General features: G+C 43.1%; 1 protein-coding gene across 4 annotated transcripts in view; it reads right to left on the bottom strand.

Annotated features, from left to right (window-relative positions):
* The window catches only part of CALN1 (calneuron 1), a 495,446-nt gene that overhangs the window by 161,343 nt on the left and 311,679 nt on the right, over positions 1-22,424 (bottom strand). For all 4 annotated transcript variants that reach the window (XM_079946285.1, XM_079946288.1, XM_079946287.1 and 1 more), the window contains one exon: positions 2,391-2,503. In XM_079946285.1, the coding sequence (XP_079802411.1) occupies positions 2,391-2,503 (113 nt within the window). The remainder of the gene's footprint in view (positions 1-2,390; positions 2,504-22,424) is intronic.

Below are 22,424 nucleotides of genomic sequence, written 5' to 3'. Positions count from 1 at the left end.
CCCCTTCAGGATCGGGGCCAGGAAGAATGCTTAGAGCCTGGAAGGGCTTGCAGCATCCTTCTAGGCTAGAGTGAGCCCTGAAGACAGAGGCAAAGGGTAGAAAGCATTCAGAAAGCGCAGGGAAGAAGAGAAACCGAGAAGAGAAGCAACTCCCAGATGTGCAAACAGAGTACATCTGTATGGGCTGCAAGATGCCAGGTGGGAAATAATGTTTCTCCGTCCTGTTAACTATAGGCTCACATTTTTTTTTTTCTGCATTGTGCGCATGCGGGATTTTAGTTCCCTGACCAGGTATCGAACCCGTGCCCCCTGTATTGGAAGCACGCAGTCTTAACCACTGGATCCCCAGGGAAGTCCCCCTATGTGCTCACGTTTGATTTTGGCCAGTGGAGTCCACCCGTCTATCTTTCCACATCGAAAGGTTACCTGAGCGCTGAAATATTCTGATCACGTGGCAAGTAGGGTCACGGAGGTCCTTCTCTAGGGAGAGTCAGGGCTGATCATAACCACAGGGAGATGATGTTCTCCTGATGGGTATCAGCAGTGTGGAGGTCAGACGCCATGTCTCACTCTCCCCTGCCCTGGATATCCTCCAGGACAAGGTCCTGTCTCTCTGGTCATCTTCAGGTATATGACTTCCCTCGTTGAGCTCATCCTTGACTATAATTTCACCCACTAGCTCTGATGAATCCCAAATCCGGGTTCCCAGCCCTGGCCTCTCACCCATGATCCATCCTTGATTTCAGCTGTGCACAGACTTTCCTTGGTGACTGACCCTCAACGTGTCCAATTTAGAATTCAACTCCACAAAGACGTCTTTTCTCCATGATCGTATTCCTGGCAGTAGTAGCCAGTTGGGAAGCTTGGAGTCAGTCATCTCAAGCCTTCTCTCCTCAGGCTCTAAATCCACTCTGCCAGTGGATCCTGAGCTCTTTCCCTTTCAACCGTATCTTCCTCACGGTCAATGACTTTCCTGTGCTCATTGCCTCCACCTTTTTTCAAACTCTCATTGTGACAGGCTGGGGATGCTCTCTTTTCTTTCTTTTCTCACTTAATCCCCCACCTATTTCAAGGTTTGAACCAAGTGCCCCCATTTCCTGAAGCCTTATCTGACCTCTCAAGACCACATGTGTCTCCTTTCTTGAACTTCTATTCATTTTATTTAAAAAAAAGTTATTGAGGGTCTGCTGAGTACATGGGCTAACTGCTGAGGGTACCACAACAATGAAGTCCCTGGCTGCAAGGAGATTACAGTCTAGTAACCATCAAGCCAATTAATTACTCTTTGTTTTCTCTCTTAGTTGTGTTTCCCCAACCAAATTCTTAAACAGCCAGGACTGTGTCTTAAGCATCTTTTGTAAAACCCATAGTAACTGTTAGACTACAGGGCCAGTAACAAGTTCTTACTAAGTACTTGTTGGTTATATGCAAGATGGGTAGCAGAATAAGACTAGAGATACACGTCAACTGCAATCCTTATCTAGAGATACAGAGAAGTATCTTTGGTTAAGGAAAAAAACACATCAAGAAATTAAAGAAACCACACCGTGTTTGAATGGTATTTTACATGTTTAAACAGTAATTCAATTTAACTTGACAAATTAACTCAGTTTTTTTCTCTTTTTTTTGGCTACGCTGCGCAGCATGCGTGATCCCACTTCCCTGACCAGGGATTGAACCCGCGCCCCCTGCAGTGGAAGCACGGAGTCCCAACCACTGGACCGCCAGGGGAGTCCCTAATTTTTTAAAATAATTATTGATGAGTCATTCCCCAAATTCCATAGTCACAAAATAATAGTCACATTTTAAGACTCAAGAACTAATATAGAGAAATGATTTATAGCACAATTAATCATTTGAAGGTATTATGTGGAATTTCCTAAGAGATTTTACAAGATAGAAATAGAAGCAAATCGAGAAGCATCAAATGCAAATTTTTAGATAAAACCCTTCTGTCCTATTAAGAGTACTGCTAGGATCCAAACACACAAGGCAGCCATGCCATCCTCCCATCAAGGATCTGCTGGAACCAGGGACAGAGTGGGCTCAGGTAATACCAATATGTCCTTTCCAAGTGTCCCCAGGAAAAAGTCTTTTGTGAATCAGAAGTGGAGGAATCTCATTTCTCCAAAATGTAAAACTAGTTTTGATATGAGGGAAAATAGGGAGATATTTCACTCTTCCGAGCCTTAAATGAGTGTAGTTTTGATTCTTTGTTCAGGGGGCCTAGTACGGATCTCAATTTAGATGTCCAGTTCAAGGAACGTATATCACTCAAGCCCAGAAGGGAGCTTCACGCGCTGAACAGAAGCTCAAGAATTCACAGTCAAATGTTAGTCCCAGACACGTGTTTACTGTCAAACTTAATTTTTCAAAGAATTCTTACTCACCTGCCAGAATATGCTATCTATCGTGTTTCCAAGAAAACCATCGCGACCTTCTGAAGACACCAGTTTGGGGCCAAGGATTGTCATGAATTCATCAAAATCCACCTGACCATCCCCTGGAAGGAGAAGATATAAATATGAGTTGAAAAGTAGCTGAAATTGACCTACTGTACCCAATGAAATAAACATCTCCATGCTTTTCTCCACGGCATGACCTCAGTCAATGAAGAGCTGAAACCATTTCTGAATATTGGGCTTCATTCTTAAAATACCAAAAGAAATACAAGAAATTCGCAACTGTGAGTACCTCTGATACCTCATATTCCTAATCATTTGCCAGTATTTGTGTCTAAATGCCCAACCAACACCTCCCGCTTAAATGGCCATGGCTTCACACCTGCTGTACCTGGACCCCAAACTGCCCAGCTGTACAGGAGAGAAATCACATCTTCATCCCTATCTCTTCCTTCATCCTTGCCAATCACACATAAATTTAGTCATCAAGTCTTACTGATTTCACATCTTAAATACCTGTGGCTGCTCTACCTTTTTTGTTAATCCAATTGCTAGTCCATTTCCAAAAAGACTGTGGTGGGAAAATGCTTCCAAGAATGAATGTTCCTAGTTATAATTACAATGTTACTAGTAAAATGGCTTTTGCCCTCATACTCTCACCTCCACACTCTCTTCCTGACAGTTCAGTTTACTTCCCCAAAGCATATGTGACCGTGCTTTTTTCCCCAAAGCATATCTGACCGTGCTTTATACACTTCAAAGGCATCTTTGACCAAAAATAAGGAAACCACCTCGGGATGGTATTCAAGTCCAGCTATTCCTTTTGACACACTTTGCTTCCTACCTCTGCACAAAATGCCATGCTCTTTCAGAGCTCCATGCCTCTGTACCTGCTGTTCCCTCCATCCGGGATGCCCTTCCCCATTTGTCTACCTGGTGATCTCTAACTTGTTCTATACAATGGAGCTTAAACATCATGTTCTCTTTTTGTATTTTTCCTGACCCTTCCTCATCTCACTAGACAGAGTTGGGCACTTCCTTCTGTCCCTTCTACTAATTTAGTGTGCATCTATTTAGAACAGATCACCCTATATCTCAGCCACTAATTTGCACACCTATCTCCCACCTGGATTGTGAGCTCTGCAAGGCCAGGGACCCAGCCTGAAACTTCTTTATATCTGACACCATGGTGGGCGCTCTGTATGCACTTAGAGAATGAATGACGTCTCTTGCTTGTTTGTTTTTCCTTTGCTCAGTTCAACATGCATTGGATCTTTCATACTAGAGCTGACACTGACCAAAGGTGAACTTGAGCCAAATTAGACAAAATTAGACCTTCAGGGTATTGTCTGAGCCTCAGTGACGCATCAGTGTGGCACTCTGCACCCTTAGGATGGCTCAGGAGGGTGTGTCCACCAACAGCTCACCACATCTTGGCCCCAGGCAGGGAGGACAGTCCAGGTGTCTGCATACATGTTTGCCAAAGTGCAGACACATCAATCCACTCCTGGAGTGCAATCGCCTTCCAAGAACCTTCATTGGAAACCTATTTCCAAAAGTCAAGCAGACGTCATGATCAAGACGTCAATAATTCAGAACAGACAGTCCAGGAACAGATCCCAGTGTAGATAAAACTTCCCAGAGGACAGGGGAAGCATGACAAGTCAGTAGGATGGACTACTGAGAAGAAATTGATGTATCTCTCACCTGTCAGCAAGATGAAAGGATCCAAAATTTCCCCTTGGCTGGTCATAAGATGGCTAATTCAAGCGACAATGAGTTAGCATCTTGCCTTTCAAATGAGCAAATACTTATAAAAAAGAATACTGCTCAGTGCTGGCAGAGATGCAGATGAGAGATGGACTCTCTGACGCGTCTCTGGGTATATTCACCCAGATATTGACTAGCAGTGTTCAAGATGCTGTAACATTCTGGTTCTTTTGTACCTAACAACTTCACTTTTAAAGAAAAAGACAAAGCAAGGAAATGATCTTAAATGCAGACCAAGATGTTTGCCCAAAGATAAGTCATCCAGTATTTGTGAAAGCGGAAAGGTGGCAGCTGGAGGAAGATGAGAATGGCCCAGTCTTGCTGGCATTCATACTGAGCGAGAACCACGAGGCTCGGACAACCGCGCTTGTTATATACATGCGCTAACGCCCAGCTCACCCCAAGCCACTCCCACTAGTCAAAGCTGGTTCTGGATGGCCAAAAAGTCTAGGCCAGAGGGTGCATTCTCAAGAGAGAGAGCATCACCTTCCGTGAGATGGAAAGTGATTCTTAGGGGACCAAAAATAACTTACATATTATGGTTTGTGGCCCTCCTAACGTCACAGTGTATAAACATATATTCATACAGTATATCTGTCCAATTATAATAAAATGCCATGGGGTTAGGGCAACTAGGGAAACAAGTTTCTTAGGCACCTGAGTGGGGGAGTGGCAGAACAAGAAGGAGGAACAGGACAAGAGGAAGAGGAAGAGGACGAAGAGGAAGTAGTTCAAGAAACACTGCACTAGATAATGTCCCAGGTACTACGGCTCTCCTTCCGGGGCCCTCTCTCTGGGATGTTGGTCTATTAGCAGTGGGCGTCATCCCAAGTGTCTGTCACCCAGGTGAGGTCCAACAGTTCATAAAAGGTCAGAAGCTCGAGGGTGTGCGGAGATGGAAACAACCTAAGTGTCCATCATCAGATGAATGGATAAAGAAGATGTGGCACATATATACAATGGAATATTACTCAGCCATAAAAAGAAACGAAATTGAGCTATTTGTAATGAGGTGGATAGACCTAGAGTCTGTCATACAGAGTGAATAAGTCAGAAAGAGAAAAACAAATACCATATGCTAACACATATATATGGAATCTAAGAAAAAAAAATGTCATGAAGAACCTAGGGGTAAGACAGGAATAAAGACACAGACCTACTGGAGAATGGACTTGAGGACACAGGGAGGGGGAAGGGTAAGCTGGGACGAAGTGAGAGAGTGGCATGGACATATATACACTACCAAATGTAAGGTAGATAGCTAGTGGGAAGCAGCCGCATAGCACAGGGAGATCAGCTCGGTGCTTTGTGACCACCTAGAGGGGTGGGATAGGGAGGGTGGGAGGGAGGGAGACACAAGAGGGAAGAGATATGGGAACATATGTATAACTGATTCACTTTGTTATAAAGCAGAAACTAGCACACCATTGTAAAGCAATTATACTCCAATAAAGGTGCAAAAATAAAAAAAGAGACCTCACGAGACCTTAACAAAAATATGTCCACCAGCTGGGCCACACCAGCTCCCGCCCATAGTGCCGTAGGCACCACTGTTCCCTGGGAGTCGAATGGGATGGGGTTGGGGATCCACAGGACTTAGCAAAACACCTGCTTCTCAGCATGAGGCTGTCTTTAAACAATCTACCTTCCAGGTAGGAGGGGAGAGATCACCTACCTCTCCAAAACCTCCCCCGCCACCCCTGGTGATGGGAGAGCAGCACGTGGAACTGGCGCATTTCAAGGGTCCACACGGAACTCTGGTCAAAGTCATCAGGGAGCGTTCACGGACGGTGCCCTTGGCTCTGAACAGCAAACCCAAAGCTCACGAGCGGAAATGACGCTTCAAACTACATCCTGGCCGCAGTGAAGGGAGCAGCTTATTCTCTACTCAGAGCCTTGGCCAGAGGGGAAGTGCTCGGGTTGGGGGGCAGTGCTCAGGACCCCATGGCAGTGCCAGCTGTAGCGCTGGTGCACGGGTGGCTTGGTAGAGCCTTTCTGCTACTTGGAGGAGGGGTCTGGCTCACAGGAGGGTCTGCTTCTAGCTGTTAAGCAGATGACATTTGGAACTTCAGGTCTGTTATTGGTCAGAATGTGATTCTCCCCCAACCCTCCCCCTTTTTTTTTTAAACTATCATTGAGCCAAGGGAGATTCCTGCAGGCCCATAGTTGGAGAAACAATCAGGGTGCGGCCCCCTCACCTATCTCTGTCTCTCTTGGCATCTTCTCAGCCCTGGCTCCTGAGTATGTGTGTACATCGCACATTTTCTGCAGACCTTCAGTGCACAAAGACTCCTCCTTTCACAAACACAGCTCGACATCAGACCTGCCCGCAGTACAAAGGTTCTATTCAGATTTAGAGTGAGGAAAACCTGTCTTCAGCAGATCCTAGTTTGAAGGACAAATAGGACTGGGTACACCCCACAAGCTATCAGTGCTGTTCCCAGAAGTCTGGCCCCCATGTCCCCACCCTCTCCCTGCATCCATTCCAGGAGAACTGAGATGAATACAATCTCAGAGACCAGTTTTTCCCTAAGCCCCTTGAACAGAAACCAGCCCCAGGCCGAGGCAAGGTCTGGGAAGTCTGATGATGACCTTGACATCTAACATACTGAGCAGTCACCATGCCGTGGCATCATTTAAAGAAATCGCCACACCCTAGTTCATTTAAGGCTGCCAGCGGTCCATTTTACAGATAAGGAAACTGAAGCACAGAGAGGTTCAGTAACTTGCAGAAGCTCACACAGGGGAGCAGAGCTGGGATTCCAAACCCAGCAGTCTGCCTATGCTTTTGCTGTCTCTCAGGAGGCCGGGCGATGTGTGGCTCTGTCAGAACACTATTCCCCCTGATCCCAGCGTTCCCTGGCTGGGGAGAGCTACGGCTGCCTGGCACACAGAGGCAAACTGAAATCTAAGTTGCTCTCTTGGGTCTCAGGTCAGCTGCTGGAGGTCTTTCTTAAGCATTTAAAAGAATGACAATAAGTAATAGGAAATACTGATTTAACATTTGCGATATGCCGGACACTGAACTCAAGGCCTTACATATATTATTGTTTGATTCTGTCCCAACACTATGAATAGGTTCCGCCCTTCCACATTTTGCCCTTGAGAAAATCTTGGCAAGAAGAGGTTAAAAGGAGCTAGGTCAAGGCTACGCAGCTAGTAGGCACCAGCAAAGGGATCAGCTTGGAACCCCTGATGCTAACCCCCGCGTCGCAAAGCCTCCCTCCGTGTCAGAGGCCCCAGCATAATTCCTGGCCCAGGTTCATATCGCTCTTCAAAGTTGGAGAGTTTAATATGTTTTCCTATCTGGGCCTTTGGGAAGAAATTTAGTAGGAATTTGGGAGGATGGCCTTTAGGGGCATTTAATGCAAACGACCACTGCCTGAAAGCTATTTGTTCCCCAAACTGCCATTCTGCCTGCAGTGAGCCTCTCAGTAATCCTCCTTGGATGGTCAATACTCTGAGGACCCAGGTATCTCACATACAACCCTCCAGGCATCCTCTTCCACCAAAAAGAATTGGTCTGACGAATGAGGCCTGTGCAGGCCTAGCAGCATGACATGAGGCTGGCATTCCGGATTCACAGTCCCCTAAAAACAAAGTGGGTATCTTCCCAGACTCCCCAACCTTTCACAGAATGCAGCGGATTCCGAATGCAAAAATCTTTACTTGGTTAAATTGTTTTACGAATCTTGAACAGGCAAGTGAGTGCAGAGTGAAAGAATGAAATTCACGCCTATGGGGCCTCAGTCCCCATCCACAAGCCCAAATATCATGATCCGCTTAGCAAGACACGCGGGAAGCTAACCTGCCCGGGACTGCGTCTGATTGCTTCCCACTGCTATGGAAGTCAGAGTAATGAACTTGAACGAGGGCAGGAAGCCGAGGGAGGGCCAGGACTGCACAACATTCATTAAGACCAACAGCTGAAACTTTCACCAAGAGCTAAAGTAACAGTAAAAATCCCTGCAAAATAAAAGGAAGAAAAGACGCATATACAGAAAAAATGGTGGGCTCAGAAAGGTAATGAGGAGACGGATTAGGAGTAAGAAGAAACGTCTGCCTGAGACTCCGCTCAAATCAACTGACTCAATTCCAGAAGCATGCCTACAAAGGAGCAGAAGAGCGGGCGATGTACGGTGGGGCAAGAAAGAGACGAAGAGACACAGGCTTGCTTCCGGGAGGGCGATGTACAGTGGGGCAAGAAAGAGACGAATAGACACAGACTTACTTCTGGGAGGTTGTAGTCCGAAACCTGGGACAGAATCAAGTGGGAGCTGGGACTTACCTAGAAGCACGGAGCTAGGGCAGCACCAAGCTGGGAGCAAAGGCTCCAATTAGGAAATTCTCAATGGCTCGGCAGTGAGCCCTCAGTGGAGGGAAGGTTCTAATGAGCTGAAAGGGGAGATGAGGTGAGCACCCTGAACAACGTGGGGCCCCCAGGAAGGTTGGAGGGTGGCTGGAACAGCAACCACCCTCCCTTCATGCTGGATCGAGTGTTCCTATGGGAAGAGAACAGGATGAGATAAGCACTGCTGGTCCTCGACGCAGAGTCAGTGGAAAGGGTCCAAGTGGGGAGTAAGAGCATCACCCACCACCAACACCATCCAGTGAAATTCTTTTGCCTAATGCTTCAACCTCTCATAAAGTGTTAGGGACTGAACTATGCCCAGATTCATCTGCTGAAGTCCTAACTCCCCCACCCCCCACCTCCAAGTGTGACTGTATTTGTTGACAAAGACTTGAAGGAGGTAATTAAGGTTAAATGAGGTCATAAGGGTGGGGCCCTAATCCAATAAGACTGGTGTCCTTATAAGGAGTGGAAGAGACACCAGGAGTGCAAGCACAGAGGAAAGACCATGTGAGGACACAGCGAGAGGGTGGCCATCTGCAAGCCAAAGAGTGAGCTCCCACCAGAAACCAACCCTGTCAGGACCTTGATCTTGGATTCCCAGCCCCTGGAACTGAGAGGAATAAATTTCTGTTGTTTAAGCCACCCAGGCTGTGCCGTTTTATTACCGCAGCCCGAGCTAACTAACACATCAAGGTAGGGAAGAACAATGGGCTCTTGGGAGACTTGGCACATTTTGCACTGTTCCTGTGAGTTAGAGCCTAAAATTGAGACTTATGGGACTTCCTTGGTGGTCCAGTGGTTAAGACTTCACGCTCCCAATGCACGGGGCATAGGTTGGATCTCTGGTCGGGGAACTAAGATACCGCGTGCCATGTGGCGCAGCCAAAAAATAATAATAAAAAAAATTTTTAATAAAAGAAAGTAAAATAGAGACTTAAGGGTGCCATTTTGATATGCTGTTACAGTCTAGGTAAGAGGCAGGAGAAAGGCACTGGAAAGGAAGAGTTTGAGAGGAGAACCAAGCATGAGAGGGGTGCCCTAGATAACAGGGGACACCAAGATTCAGTAAGGGGCTGGCAGTTAGCCTCCAGTAGTGTTGAATGCTACAGGGGACCCAGTAGGATGAAGGCTGAGAAAGGGACATTGTAAGGATGATGACTGGACCTGGGTGAGTGGGGGGGGCCAAAACCAAGCCTTGTCCCAATAGCAGCACCTGAAGTTTTACAGAAAAGGGGCTCAGGAGCAGCGCCTTGGTTGGAAGGGGTCTACAGCTCTTCGGGTGGGATACATATTAGAGGGGTCACACCCTGGATCACCGGGCTCTATATTGGAGGCATCTCACGACCCACCCCCAAGTTCAACAGCTCACTAAGAGATTCCCAGGATTCAGCATATAGTCCTACTCACAGCTATGATTTATTACCATGAAAGATTAGAAAGCACAATTATCAAAGAGAAAAGGTGACTGGGGTGAAGTCTGGAGGAAACCAGGCACAAGTTTCCAGAATTCTCTCCCAGTGGAGTCAAGAGGACATGCTTAATTCCGCCAGCAATGAGCAGTGGCAACATAGGCGAAATCCCGTCCACCAGGACAGCTCATTAGAGTCCCGTTGTCCAAGGTATTTATTGGGGGCTGGTCAGGTAGGCAATCTGTCCCTGGCATGGACTAAAAGTCAAGACTCCCAGGAGGAAAGCAGGTGTTTAAACATAAACCATATTGTACGTACAGTTTAGGTACAGTGAGCCACTTGTTTCTTTTAGGAATGACGGGGACGCTCCCCAAATCCAATCTCCCAGACACCAGCAGAGGGCTAACCTTGCAAGCAGGACTTTCAAAGGATAGCCTGTTGTGTTAACTCTTTTCTGAACACACCTCTACCTTCATTCTAAGGTCTTGAGTCATCGAGCCAAGACCACAGAAATCTGGGGAAATCAACATTTACACCTAGAACAGGAATAGATGCAAGGCTTCTCATGGTTCAGAGTCCCTAATAATAGACCTCGCAGTGGCTGGTGACACAAGGGACAGTCTTCCTAGATCCGAGAGGCTTGACTCTGTGCAGCAACCCGGCCTGGCCATTCTTCTGAAAGGACTAGCACAGTCCCTCCAACCTCTGCTCTGCTCACAGAATTTTACATACAGCAAGTCCTCCTAGTTCCTGAAGCGCCCCATCCTCAACCTGTCGGTCAAAGCATCATCAAGGCCCGGACAACCCCAAGCAGTGCACCTGCCTTCAGCATCCCGGGAAGCCCGTTTCCCATGACAGCTGAACATTAAGCAGAGCTTTGACATCTATTATATAACCCAGAGTAACAGAAAAGATGTTTTTACTTCCACTTTACCTCTGAGTGGGAAATAGCAATTGACCACGGTAGAACGAGAAAGTCGAGCGGTAGTGGTGGTGAAGGGGGGGTTGGTGGAGGCTGGTGGCGCCTCCTAGCACTGCCACTACCCACTCTCACTTCTCCTCCAAAGAGGAGCAGCAGCTAGTCCACAGAGCTGGCTCTCAGGAGGTGTGCAAAGATTGTGCTCACAGCTGGGGCTCACACCCTGGTAGTGTTTCTCATCAATGCTATAGGTTCATCCAAGCCCGGTCTGCTCTGAGTAAGCCCAGCCATCCTGCCTCCTCTCTTATTTTCTACATGGGGATACAGGCCATGAATAAGGGTGAATATAAAGGAGCACTTTATTTCTTATTCCTACTGCTCTCATGCACACGTCTCCCTCAGGGATCCGTGTGGAAGAGAAACTGTCAAGACAAGACAGACCATGCATCTTACTAGCACCAAATCCGCCTTCTACTCCAACGGCTGCAAGGTCATTTCTAAACTTCAGAGAACAGTTTTGCCTTAACAGTTTCTGATCTGAAATACATTAGGGAATGAGTTAGGAGAAAATGGATGCTGTGACTACAGAATAACCTCGACTTCAGGATGAAGAAGAACAGATGCTGAGCACCTTTTCATGGACCTGTTGGCCATCTGGATGTCTTCTTTGGAAAAAAAAATCGATTTTGTTCTGTCCATATTTAAATCAGATTGTTCGGGTCTTTTCGGTTAATGAGTTGGCTGATGTTGTTTAAGGGGACAAACTTCCAACTAGTGGAGAAATAAGTCCTGGAGATCTAACACACACTAAGTGATTGTAGCCAACAAAACTGTATTATAGACATTGAACTTGCTAAGAGAATAGATCTTAATTGTTCCCAATATTAGAAGAAAATAATTATGTGACATGATGGAGGTGTTAGCTAACGCTACTCTGATAATCATACTGCAGTATAAATGTATCAAGTAAAAAAAAGAATGAAGATAATTTCTAATGTGTCTTCACTCAACTTTCCGTTAAAGAGTCCAGGCAACTAGAAAAAGACCAAAAAAATCACAGAAGTTCTAAACGCTGAGGTCACCCATCAACCACTTGAAAAAAACCTGGGGAAATGTTTATCAACCACAGCCTCGGTGAAGCAGATGGAGAAATAAAACTGGTGGTCTGTGCAGGCTGCACTCTTGGAAAGGAGCTGCAGCACCTGCCAAGAAGTGGTAGGAAGAGGCATGAGCCTCATACCCAGTCCCCCTCAAGCTCAGAGACCCAGACTCTGCAAACCTAGAAACCCAGGCAACCAGGTCCCAAGAGTGTGTGCCTGGGCTGCTAGGAAGACTGGCACCTTGTTCTCGTCTCTTGTCATCCCTTTTCTCTCCTTCCCTGGTACCACCCTTTCAACCTCCATTTGTAGCTACAACCCCAGCATATCACAAGAGTAGAAGTTCCAGCACTGGCCAGCATCACGCTGCAGGCTCCAGTCTCCATGCCCTAACCAGGGCAGAGACAGTAGGATCCGAGTGTAATAAGTGTTGGGAGTTATCATTTTTTAATATGATGCTTCTTTTTTTTTTTAGAAGTCACTATGTCCTATTAACTCGACCTCCTAGTAATTCTTTTTTTTTTTTATTAGATGTTGGGGGTAGGAGTTTATTAATTAATTAATTAATTTTTGCTGTGTTGGGTCTTCATTTCTGTGTGAGGGCTTTCTCCAGCTGTGGCAAGTGGGGGCCACTCTTCATCGCGGAGCGTGGGACTCTCACTATCACGGCCTCTCTTGTTGTGGAGCACAGGCTCCAGACGCGCAGGCTCAGTAGCTGTGGCTCACGGGTCTAGTTGCTCCGTGGCATGTGGGATCTTCCCAGACCAGGGCTCGAACCCTTGTCCCCTGCATTAGCAGGCAGATTCTCAACCACTGCGCCACCAGGGAAGCCCAATATGATGCTTCTTGATCATGATTCTTTCACCATAATTCTCAGATTTACAGAAGTGGCAAGTGGAAGCAGAAAAACAAACTCTGTCCAGTATTCTTTTACTGAATACTTACTAGCCACTAGAAACTGCACAAGGTACTGCACACTTCTACCCCATAACTGGATATTCTGAAACTCAAGTGGGAAAAGAACGTGGTCAGTGACACCCACACATGCTGATGGTTGGCCATTGCTGAGACCCAGGTCTCCATGTTAAGAATTGAAAACGAAGGGAAAAAATTGGGATTAGTCCAAAAGAGAAGAGAAACATTATCCTGAACACCCAAAGAAAGATTTACTCCCAAAAGTCACTCACTATTAGAAAGAGAAGAAAGCTTAAGGAACACCTGCTTGTATTCTCACCATGACAGATGAAAACAGCCCTATGCAAACAAGACGTTGTACAGACGTATGAGGATGAGGTGAAAGGCAAGAGGCCAAGACATGAATGGAAGGAGGAGGGACCCGGCTTCAGTGAGGAGAAAATGTGAAGACACCAACAATGCTCTAGCAAAGTCAAGGTCTACTTGGGATCCACTGGCAGAAAACCACAACTTCTAAGTCAAGCCAACAGATAGGTACCCAAACCCATTATGTGAGAGCCACTGTGCTAGGTGTGGGGATGCTGCATGAATGTGGAGGACGTCAGCACGGTCATCTAGGAAGTTAGAGTTCAGCTGGGAAGAGAGAAAAACAAGGCATCACGGGTGTGTGTCGACTATAAAAGGGGAAGTGTTACAAAGGCCAAAAGCAGAGAAATTCGATATGGTCTAGGACAGGAGTCTCCAAGGTGGGGGCAAGGCAAGGGATGCTCAAGAACGCTCATCGTGGTGCCAGGAAAAGCATCACAAGCTCCATACTTACCTTTTCACTTTTGGGTATGTGTTATGAGGTCCAAAATATATTAGTACAGTAGCACCTGCACGTAATATGACAAACAGGGAGGGGAGGGTGCACGAGCTGAGAAGCGCAGAAAAGAGGGGTCACTGTGTACTGGGAAAGCCAAAATCTGCACATGATGAACTTGCTACTCATACACTTCTACTTGGTCTACTCCTTTGTCTGTTACTTAAAAGTAGTGTATTAGTATATTAATTTTATGTAAGCAAACATAAGTGCTATTTGGAAAATATAATGTCATAGTATGTGGGGGGAGGGGAACAATTGCAGTAGCAGTAATAAAAGTAGCCATTGCAGCAGCTGCAGACACAATTATAGGAATAACCTATAGCCCTAAGTTATTCTAAATAAAGACAGAGGGAAATAAGAGAGAAATGAAATGATTAAAGAGAAGATGATAGAGATGAAAGACAGAAATTGGAGACTTGAATTTCACAAGGGGGAAAAACATGAGAATACTCAAACGTACAATAACAAGAGATTTTCCTGAGCAGAGAGAGAAAAGATTTTGATATACTATCAGTCAGTAGCAGATCAGGTGGACAACAATTAATAACGGTTGCCATTTATTAGGGCAAGCTGCAGGCCAAACACCCTGCTGAGATATTTTACCTAAGGGGCCATATTTACTTCTCCCGACAACAGTGAAAGATAGAGATTGATGTCCCCATTTTACTAAGGCATAGAGGAGGTTCCCTTATTAGGTCACCTGTATAAGATTATGTCATTAATTGTAACGAAATCCAGATTTGAACCCTGGTTGATCTTGACTCTGCATTTGCCCTTTCCTTTTGGCTGTGTTGTCTTTAAAGATGATAATTTAAGTAATACAACTGCAATACTGAATGCTGTGGCAAACAAAGGCTACACCTCTCAAAACATTTGTGAAACATTTATAAATGTAGGATTCCATGCAAGATAACAGAGAGAACATCAACTAATTCTCCAGAGCTGAAATGAGCAGGCTACATTCTCCTACTCAAACCCAAAGAAAGTAGAACTTCATAGTAAACACTTAAGCAGAAATCCCTAAACCTCTCTGGAACTGAAAAACACTCTCCTAACCAATGAAGAATACAGCAAGTCCCCTACATATGAACCTTCAAGTTTCAAACTTTCAAAGATGCAAACGTGCATTCACATGCCCAATCACGTAAGTTAGTTCACATGTCTAGCATGCATTGTCACGTGCGTGCATCCTCTACAAGTGGTTGTGCTTTTGTGTACTTTACTGTACAGTACAGTATAGAGTACTGTAGTACAGTATCTTTATTTGAAGCTAGCTCTGCAAGAGGACGACTTCATTGAACTCCTTGCTATGCAACACAAGGAGCTTACTAATGAAGACCTGATGGAATTGGAGGCCCAGAGAAAGGACGAAGAGAGAGACAAGAGGAAGAAGAAATAACTGAAGAACTGAAAAGATTCATGATGCAGGAAATGGCAGTACAATTTTCTTTATTTGAGGAGGCACTGTTAGTTTTTGAGGCACAGGACCCGAACATAGAACGGTACACGAAGGTTGCAGCAGCCATTCAGCATGCAATCCAGTGCTACCATGTCATCTATGATGAGAAAAAAGAGCTACTACCCAGACATCACTGGATCGTTTTTCAAGATGGTAGATAGAATTGAATCCAGCAAGGAACCAGAACTGTGCCATCAGTGTCAGGTGTGAGAGAAATTGCAGCTTGCCCTCCATCTCCTATTGCTGACGATCCTTAAGGCTCTACCATCTCCCACCTCCTCTCTCTCCTCCAGTCAGTAACTCTTCTTGCCTGTTCACTTGATACCAGCCCCTGTACGCCAGCTGTTGTACTGTACTACTGTACTTTTCAAGGTACTCTACTGTAAGATTAGAAATGTTTTCTTTATTTTTTGTTTTTTATATATTATTTGTGTGAAAATTATTATAAACCAATTACAGTATGGTACTATATAGCTGATTGTCTTAGTTGGGTACCCAGGCTAACTTGGTTGGACTTAAGAACAAATTGGACTTATGAACACGCTCTTGGGATGGAACTCGTTCATATATTATATTCATATAATATATTTATATTCATATAATATTCATTATATTTATATATATATATCATATATTATATTATATTCATATATATCCCATATATTCATAGGGAACTTACTGTACAATTTTGAGGTAATTTTTAGAGAAAATGGCAGTAAGAACATTACATGTCTCAACTACGTAGGTATTAATCAAAGCTGTCCTCAGAGGTAAATGCAAAGCATTAAAAGTAATTTCATCATTTTAAAAGATGGCGGTGGGGGGGGAAGGAAAGAAAACATTCAAAGAAACATTTAGAAAAGAAGTTAGACATAAAGATAATAGGGGTAAGGATATAATAAAATTGGGGTAGGGGAAGAATTAATTAATTGGGGAATAAATAAATAGATATGGTAATTATTGTACTAAAAAGAAAAGAGCCAATTCTTCAAAAAAAAAACCCTACAAAATATATAAATTATTGGCATATCAAATTTAGAAAGAATCAAAATTACAACTGAGAAAAGATATGTAGCAATGAATACAGAAGAAATAAAAATCATGAAACATTTTTTTGTATAACTTAAAGCTAATATTTTAAAAATTGTTTTGAAACTAGTGCTTTTATTGACAAAGAATAATTTACCAGGTAGAAAAGTAATGGAATGAGATTTAATAAGTAGAAAAGTAATTTTTAATAAAACCTGAAAAGCTTCTCAAATAGGAAAAATCACATCTGAGTTTTTTCATATTTTTGAAAAAAAGATACTCCTCATGTCATATAAACTATTCCAGGATGAAGAGAAAGAGGAAGTGTCATTAAAACTCTGATAGCAAAATACACAAAAGGAAAACAACTGGCAAACCTCATTTATGGATACAGGCAGAAATCCTAAAGCCTAAGCTGGAAAATCTCATTTAAAATAAACTAGGGCAGGGTTTCCCTGGTGGCGCAGTGGTTGAGAGTCTGCCTGCCGATGCAGGGGACACGGGTTCGTGCCCCAGTCCGGGAAGATCCCACATGCCGCGGAGCGGCTGGGCCCGTGAGCCATGGCCGCTGAGCCTGCGCGTCCGGAGCCTGTGCTCCGCAACGGGAGAAGTCACAACGGTGAGAGGCCCGCGTACCGCAAAAAAAAAATAAAAAATAAAAAAATAAAAAAAATAAATAAATAAAATACGGGACTTCCCTGGAGGTCCAGTGGTTAAGACTTCACCTTCCAATGCAGAGGGTGTGGGTTCGACTCCTGGTCCGGGAGCTAAGATCCCACATGCCTTGTGGCCAAAACATAAAGAAAACAAACAAACCCAGAAGCAATGTTGTAACAAATTCAATAAAGATTTTTAAAATGGTCCACATCAAAAAAAAAAAAAAAAAAAAACTAAAAAAAAAATACACTAAAAGCATAGTGTACCATAGCCAAGTACAGGTTATTCCAGGAGTTGAGTACAACTTAATATTAGGAAAACTCAATTAATACATTAAATCAAATCAATAGATAGAATTAAAAAGTGGTCATCTCTATGGATATTGCAAAGAAGCTGAGTTAAATATAATATCCCTTCAGGACGTTTTAGTACTGGGAAAAGAACAATACTTCCTTAAAATTAAGCGTGATTGATCTTAAGACAAGAACAGATATCCTCATACAGGGAGCAATCCCCATTCAGATAAGCGAGACCCTGGGTGCTTGCTCTCATTTTCATTCAATATTGTTCTCAACGTGCTGGCCAATATCACGATGCGAAATGAAAGTGAGAAATACGACCTCAGAAATGAAGACAAGCTTATCACCATTCAGAGGGCAGTGTGATTGTCTGTCTAGGAAGAACAACAGTAATTCTGCAGAATTTAGTAACAGTGGCTAGGCACCAGACACACATTTAAAAATCAATAGTTTTCTTGTGTGACAGCAATAACCATTTAGAAAACTTAACAGAAAAATAAGAGCCCAGGGACTTCTGAGCCTGCAGGCAGCAGCAGGATCCCAACCCGCTCTCCCTCCCAGCTTCCTGGCAAGTCCCCTCTGCTGTGGGCACAGGCCCAGGCAGGCAGGGCTCCCAGAGAAGATGGAGCAAAGGTAGAGGGATGGTACAAAGAAGGTAGAGAGGGTCTGCACTGCCCAGGGGCTAGCAGAAAGGGGGCCTGCCTCACCTGGGAGGCTCCTGAAGGAAGGACCTCACCTGTGTACATGAGCAGGATGGAAGGCAGGGTGGTTCCTGGTCCACTGACTCCAAGCACTTGGAGAAAAATCTGCTCTGTGGGCTGGGGTCTCCCTGCTTCCGTGTAGGGAAGCTCCCTGCAGCCTCAGAGGACAGGCATTTGTTCTCTGCTCAGCCACAAGGTGTGAGCTGAGGCCTCCTTCTCCCTGTAGCTTTTTTTTTTGTAATTTAATTTTTATTTTATATTGGGGTATAGTTGATTCACAGTGCTGTGTTAGTTTCAGAGGTACAGAAGAGATTCCTTTTTATGTATACATATATCCATTCTTTTCCAGATTCTTTTTCCATCTAGGTTATTACAGAGTATTGAGTAGATTTCCCTGTGTTATACCATAGGTCCTTGTTGATTATCTATTTTACATATAGTAGTGTGTATAGGTTAATCCCAAACTCCTAATTTATCCCTTCCCCCCGCACCACGTTTCCCCTTTGGTAACCATAAGTTTGTTTTCGAAGTCTGTGAGTCTGTTGCTGTTTTGTAATAAGTTCATTTGTATCATTTTTGTTAGATTCCACATATAAGTGATATTATAGGATATTTGTCTTTCTCGGTCTGACTTACTTCACTCAGCATGATTATCTCTAGGTCCATCCATGTTGCTGCAAATGGCATTATTTCCTTCTTTTATATGGCTGAGTAATATTCCATATATATGTACCACATCTTCTTTATCCATTCCTAGCTTTGCCACTGCCTGAGAGGCCCTGACTTGGCTGCCAAAGGAGGACAGAAAAGCATAGGCAGGCAAAGAAAAGGCGGCTCATTTCAGGGAGTATAGTGACAAAGAGGGGGTGACCAAACCGAGCCTTTAGAGCACTAGGCTCCCACTGAATTACAGCTGGAGGAAGAACTTGACCAGAACTTAGAGGAAAAAGAAAACAGAGAGGAAAGAAATACAAGCTCCCAGCGGAATTAGAGCACAGCAAAGAGTCTCGGGAACTAAAACGCTTGATTTCCAGTGATGCAAGTTCAAAGATGCACTGAAAAAGCGATGTTAAGTGCAGAGGGCTGAGGCAGCAGCCTGGCAGGAGAGAAAGGCTCATGGACGTGGAGCCTATATCCCTGAGACTTCAGGTAGGAAGGACAGGGATTCCAGATAAAGAATAAAAGAACAGATGGGAGAGAAAAGCTCTTCATGATAGCTAGCTAACATCCATTGAGTTTTCTATCTGCCAGGCACTGCATTAAAGCATCATGAATTAACTTGTTCACAGCACACCTATAAAGTAGGTCTTTTGATTATTATCTCATGTCCTAAATCAGCAAGCAGAAACCAGGGGAGGTTGTGCCTGATTCACACTGGTCATACCCGGCTGGGTGGAGTCTGAATGTGGGGACCCTGACTCCAGGGACCAGGATTTTAGCCACAAAGCCAGCAATGATTAGTCAGTATGTTAAGCAATGAGAAAATGATCCCCATCTAAAAAGGAAAATCTCTATAATTTATAACCACAAGGAAGAGACAAAAAAACAGGTTTAAATTGAAAATGGTATTTAGGACCCATATGAAGATGCAATTTTATTTATATATGTATAATATATATATGTATACCCACACACACACACACACATATATATATAACTACCCAATTTTAGTGAAATATTTTAAAAGCCTCTAAGGAAAATGGCAAATAATACCATGCTTCTTGATGGAAAGATTATTGTAAAGATGTTAATTCTTCCCAAATTAATTTATATGTTTAATGCAATTCCAATAAAAATCCTTATGGAATGTGTTTTGAAGATTTCCCAATGACTCTTAAGGTCATTTGGAAAGTGAGCAGGCAAGAAAAGCTTTGATTAAGAACAGTAATGCTATAACAAATAATAAAATATATTACAAAACTATAATAATGAAAAAAGTACTGAATGGATAGGAAATAAATAAAACAGGACTATTCAGAAGTAAGATTCAGGAAATATAGATAATAAACAGAAACAACTGAATAGAAAATAGGTTTACTTGACAAATGGTGTTGGGAAGATAAGTTAAGAATTTGGAAATAAAAATCAATTTTGCTCCTCACTTTCTATTTTACTCTAAAACCCTAAAGAAATGTAGAGGAAATATACAGGTAAAATGGGGGAAAACTTTTCTAAGCTTCAAATCAATGCAAGAAAAGCAGAAAAGTAAAGATTCACATACTTGATAACATACTCCTCATGTTAAAAACATCAGCGACGAAATTAAATATTTAGCAATAAACTAGGAAAACTGTACACCATGAATTTAACAAAGGCGTAATACTGCTCAAATACAAAGGAATTCATTAAAAGACATAAATGCTAAAGGATGCAAATAGATAATTCACAGAGGAAAAATACGATTGTTGAACATGTGGGAATGTTCAACTTCAATAGTATGAAAATAAATGCAAATTAAAGCAATAATAAGATGGCATTTCCCACATCCCCAGTACGCGAAGACTTTATTTCTAAGTGAGAAGACAGTGTGCAGTCTGTTGAGACTCCTCATCCCCATTGATGGCAACAGGCCCTTGGCACTGCCTTTCTGGATATTAACTTGGCAATGCCATTTAGATAAAATGTTCCTCTTTAATGTTCTTTTCCTTTGATTCCATAATTTCTTTTCTGGAGTCTGTCCTAAGGAATTAATCAGAAATTTGGATAAATATCTCTGCACCATGTTGCTGACCATGGTATTATTTATACTAATGAAAAATGGAAAAGAATAAAGAATACAAATAGGAAATTAAAAATCAATACCTTACCCAGACATAACATATGAGTCTTTTCTTCTAAGCAAGTAAATAAAATAATTGAAATAATATTTTCCTGTCCTTTCTATGTGACATCCTATTGTGAGCATTTCACATGTTATTAAAGATCTTTAAAATGTAATTGGTCATATAACACCTTACAGGGACCCATAGTTTTCTCAATCAATCCCCTATTTTCAGAAAGTCTGAATGTTTCTATAAGAGCGTGTAATATGGCTGTAAAAAGAGAGTAAGCTATTTCTCTTGTTTAAGGCTTTTAGGGGTCCATATAAAATAGTCCTTTTTCTAAATTTAATTTTCACTTTGTATCGGGATATAGTTCATTTACAGTGTTGTATTAGTTTCAGGTGTACAGCAAAGTGGTTCAGTTATACATATACATATATCCACTTTTTTTCAGATTCTTTTCCCATATAGGGTTATTACAGAATACTGAGTAGAGTTCCCTATGCTCTACAGTAGGTCCTTGTTGATTACCTATTTTATATATAGTAGTGTGTATATGTTAATCCCTAACTCCTAATTTAAGAACTATTTTATGTATCTGCCGTATAAAATAGCTCTTAAGGGTTAACGGTTCTGCTGGACCAAGCATGCAGCTGAATCTGGAGGACTTCCTCTGTGGAACACGTACCATAGCTTTCCAAGCTATACAGAAGTAAGATGTCCCTTGGTACCAACTCATCTTATATAGAATGTTATACAACCACCACCCAGATCATTTCATGCAAAATTAGAATTGTATAGAAAATTGCTGTTCTGGGGCCCCATTGCTATGTGACATATAAAAAAAAAAACACAGCACATTAAATATCTCTATATGCTGCACATCTCACTCCAACAAGTCCTTGGATGATAATAAGTTTGACTGTTCTACTTCCAGAAATTATTAGCTTGATTATAATATTATAAAGTTTATATATTAAAAGATTATAAATATAAAGTAGGAGTAAATATTGTGGGGTGGCTGCTGGGCTGATGAAGGCTGAAACCACCTGGACTCTTTAGGGCATGCCCACGGGTGTTTCCATACCATGTGTCCACACACTGGGCAGAAGGCCAAGGGTCCAGGGCTTTGGAAGATAGTGACTTCTAAACTGAAATAGTTGAGGAAGTAACTTTACCTAAGTCCTTATGAAAATTATGCCTTTGCCCCACGTGGGTCACCAGCATTGGTCACCCGGAGAGATGATGCAAGGGACAGTAACGTGCGAAAGAATCTATGACATTCTGCATTAAATAAACAGGAGTTAAAAATAAACAACTTCTAGAACCATCTGGCTTTAAAACATGGCCGTCAACAGGGGGAAGTATAATCATTTTGACATGTTTCCATTTCACTGAAGATTCAAGGTTTTAAATTTGGACTTAAACCTAGATGTTATGCTTCCTGGATTGTGACTATCCAATTTCATATATATATATATATATATATATATATATATATATATATATATTTTTTTTTTTTTTTTTTTTTTTTTTTTTTTTTTTGCGGTATGCAGGCCTCTCACTGTTGTGGCCTCTCCCGTTGTGGAGCACAGGCTCCGGACGTGCAGGCTCAGCAGCCATGGCTCACAGGCCCAGTCGCTCCGCGGCATGTGGGATCTTCCCGGACTGGGGCACGAACCTGTGTCCCCTGCATTGGCAGGCAGACTCTCAACCACTGCGTCACCAGGGAAGCCCAATTTCATATATATTTTTAAACTGAAACTTTAGAAGTGTATGAAACAGT

Source organism: Stenella coeruleoalba, assembly GCF_951394435.1.
Source record: "Stenella coeruleoalba genome assembly, chromosome: 15".
NCBI classification, from domain to species: domain Eukaryota; kingdom Metazoa; phylum Chordata; class Mammalia; order Artiodactyla; family Delphinidae; genus Stenella; species Stenella coeruleoalba.
Note: the sequence above shows the minus strand (reverse complement) of the source record. Positions and strands in the feature narration are given on the sequence as shown.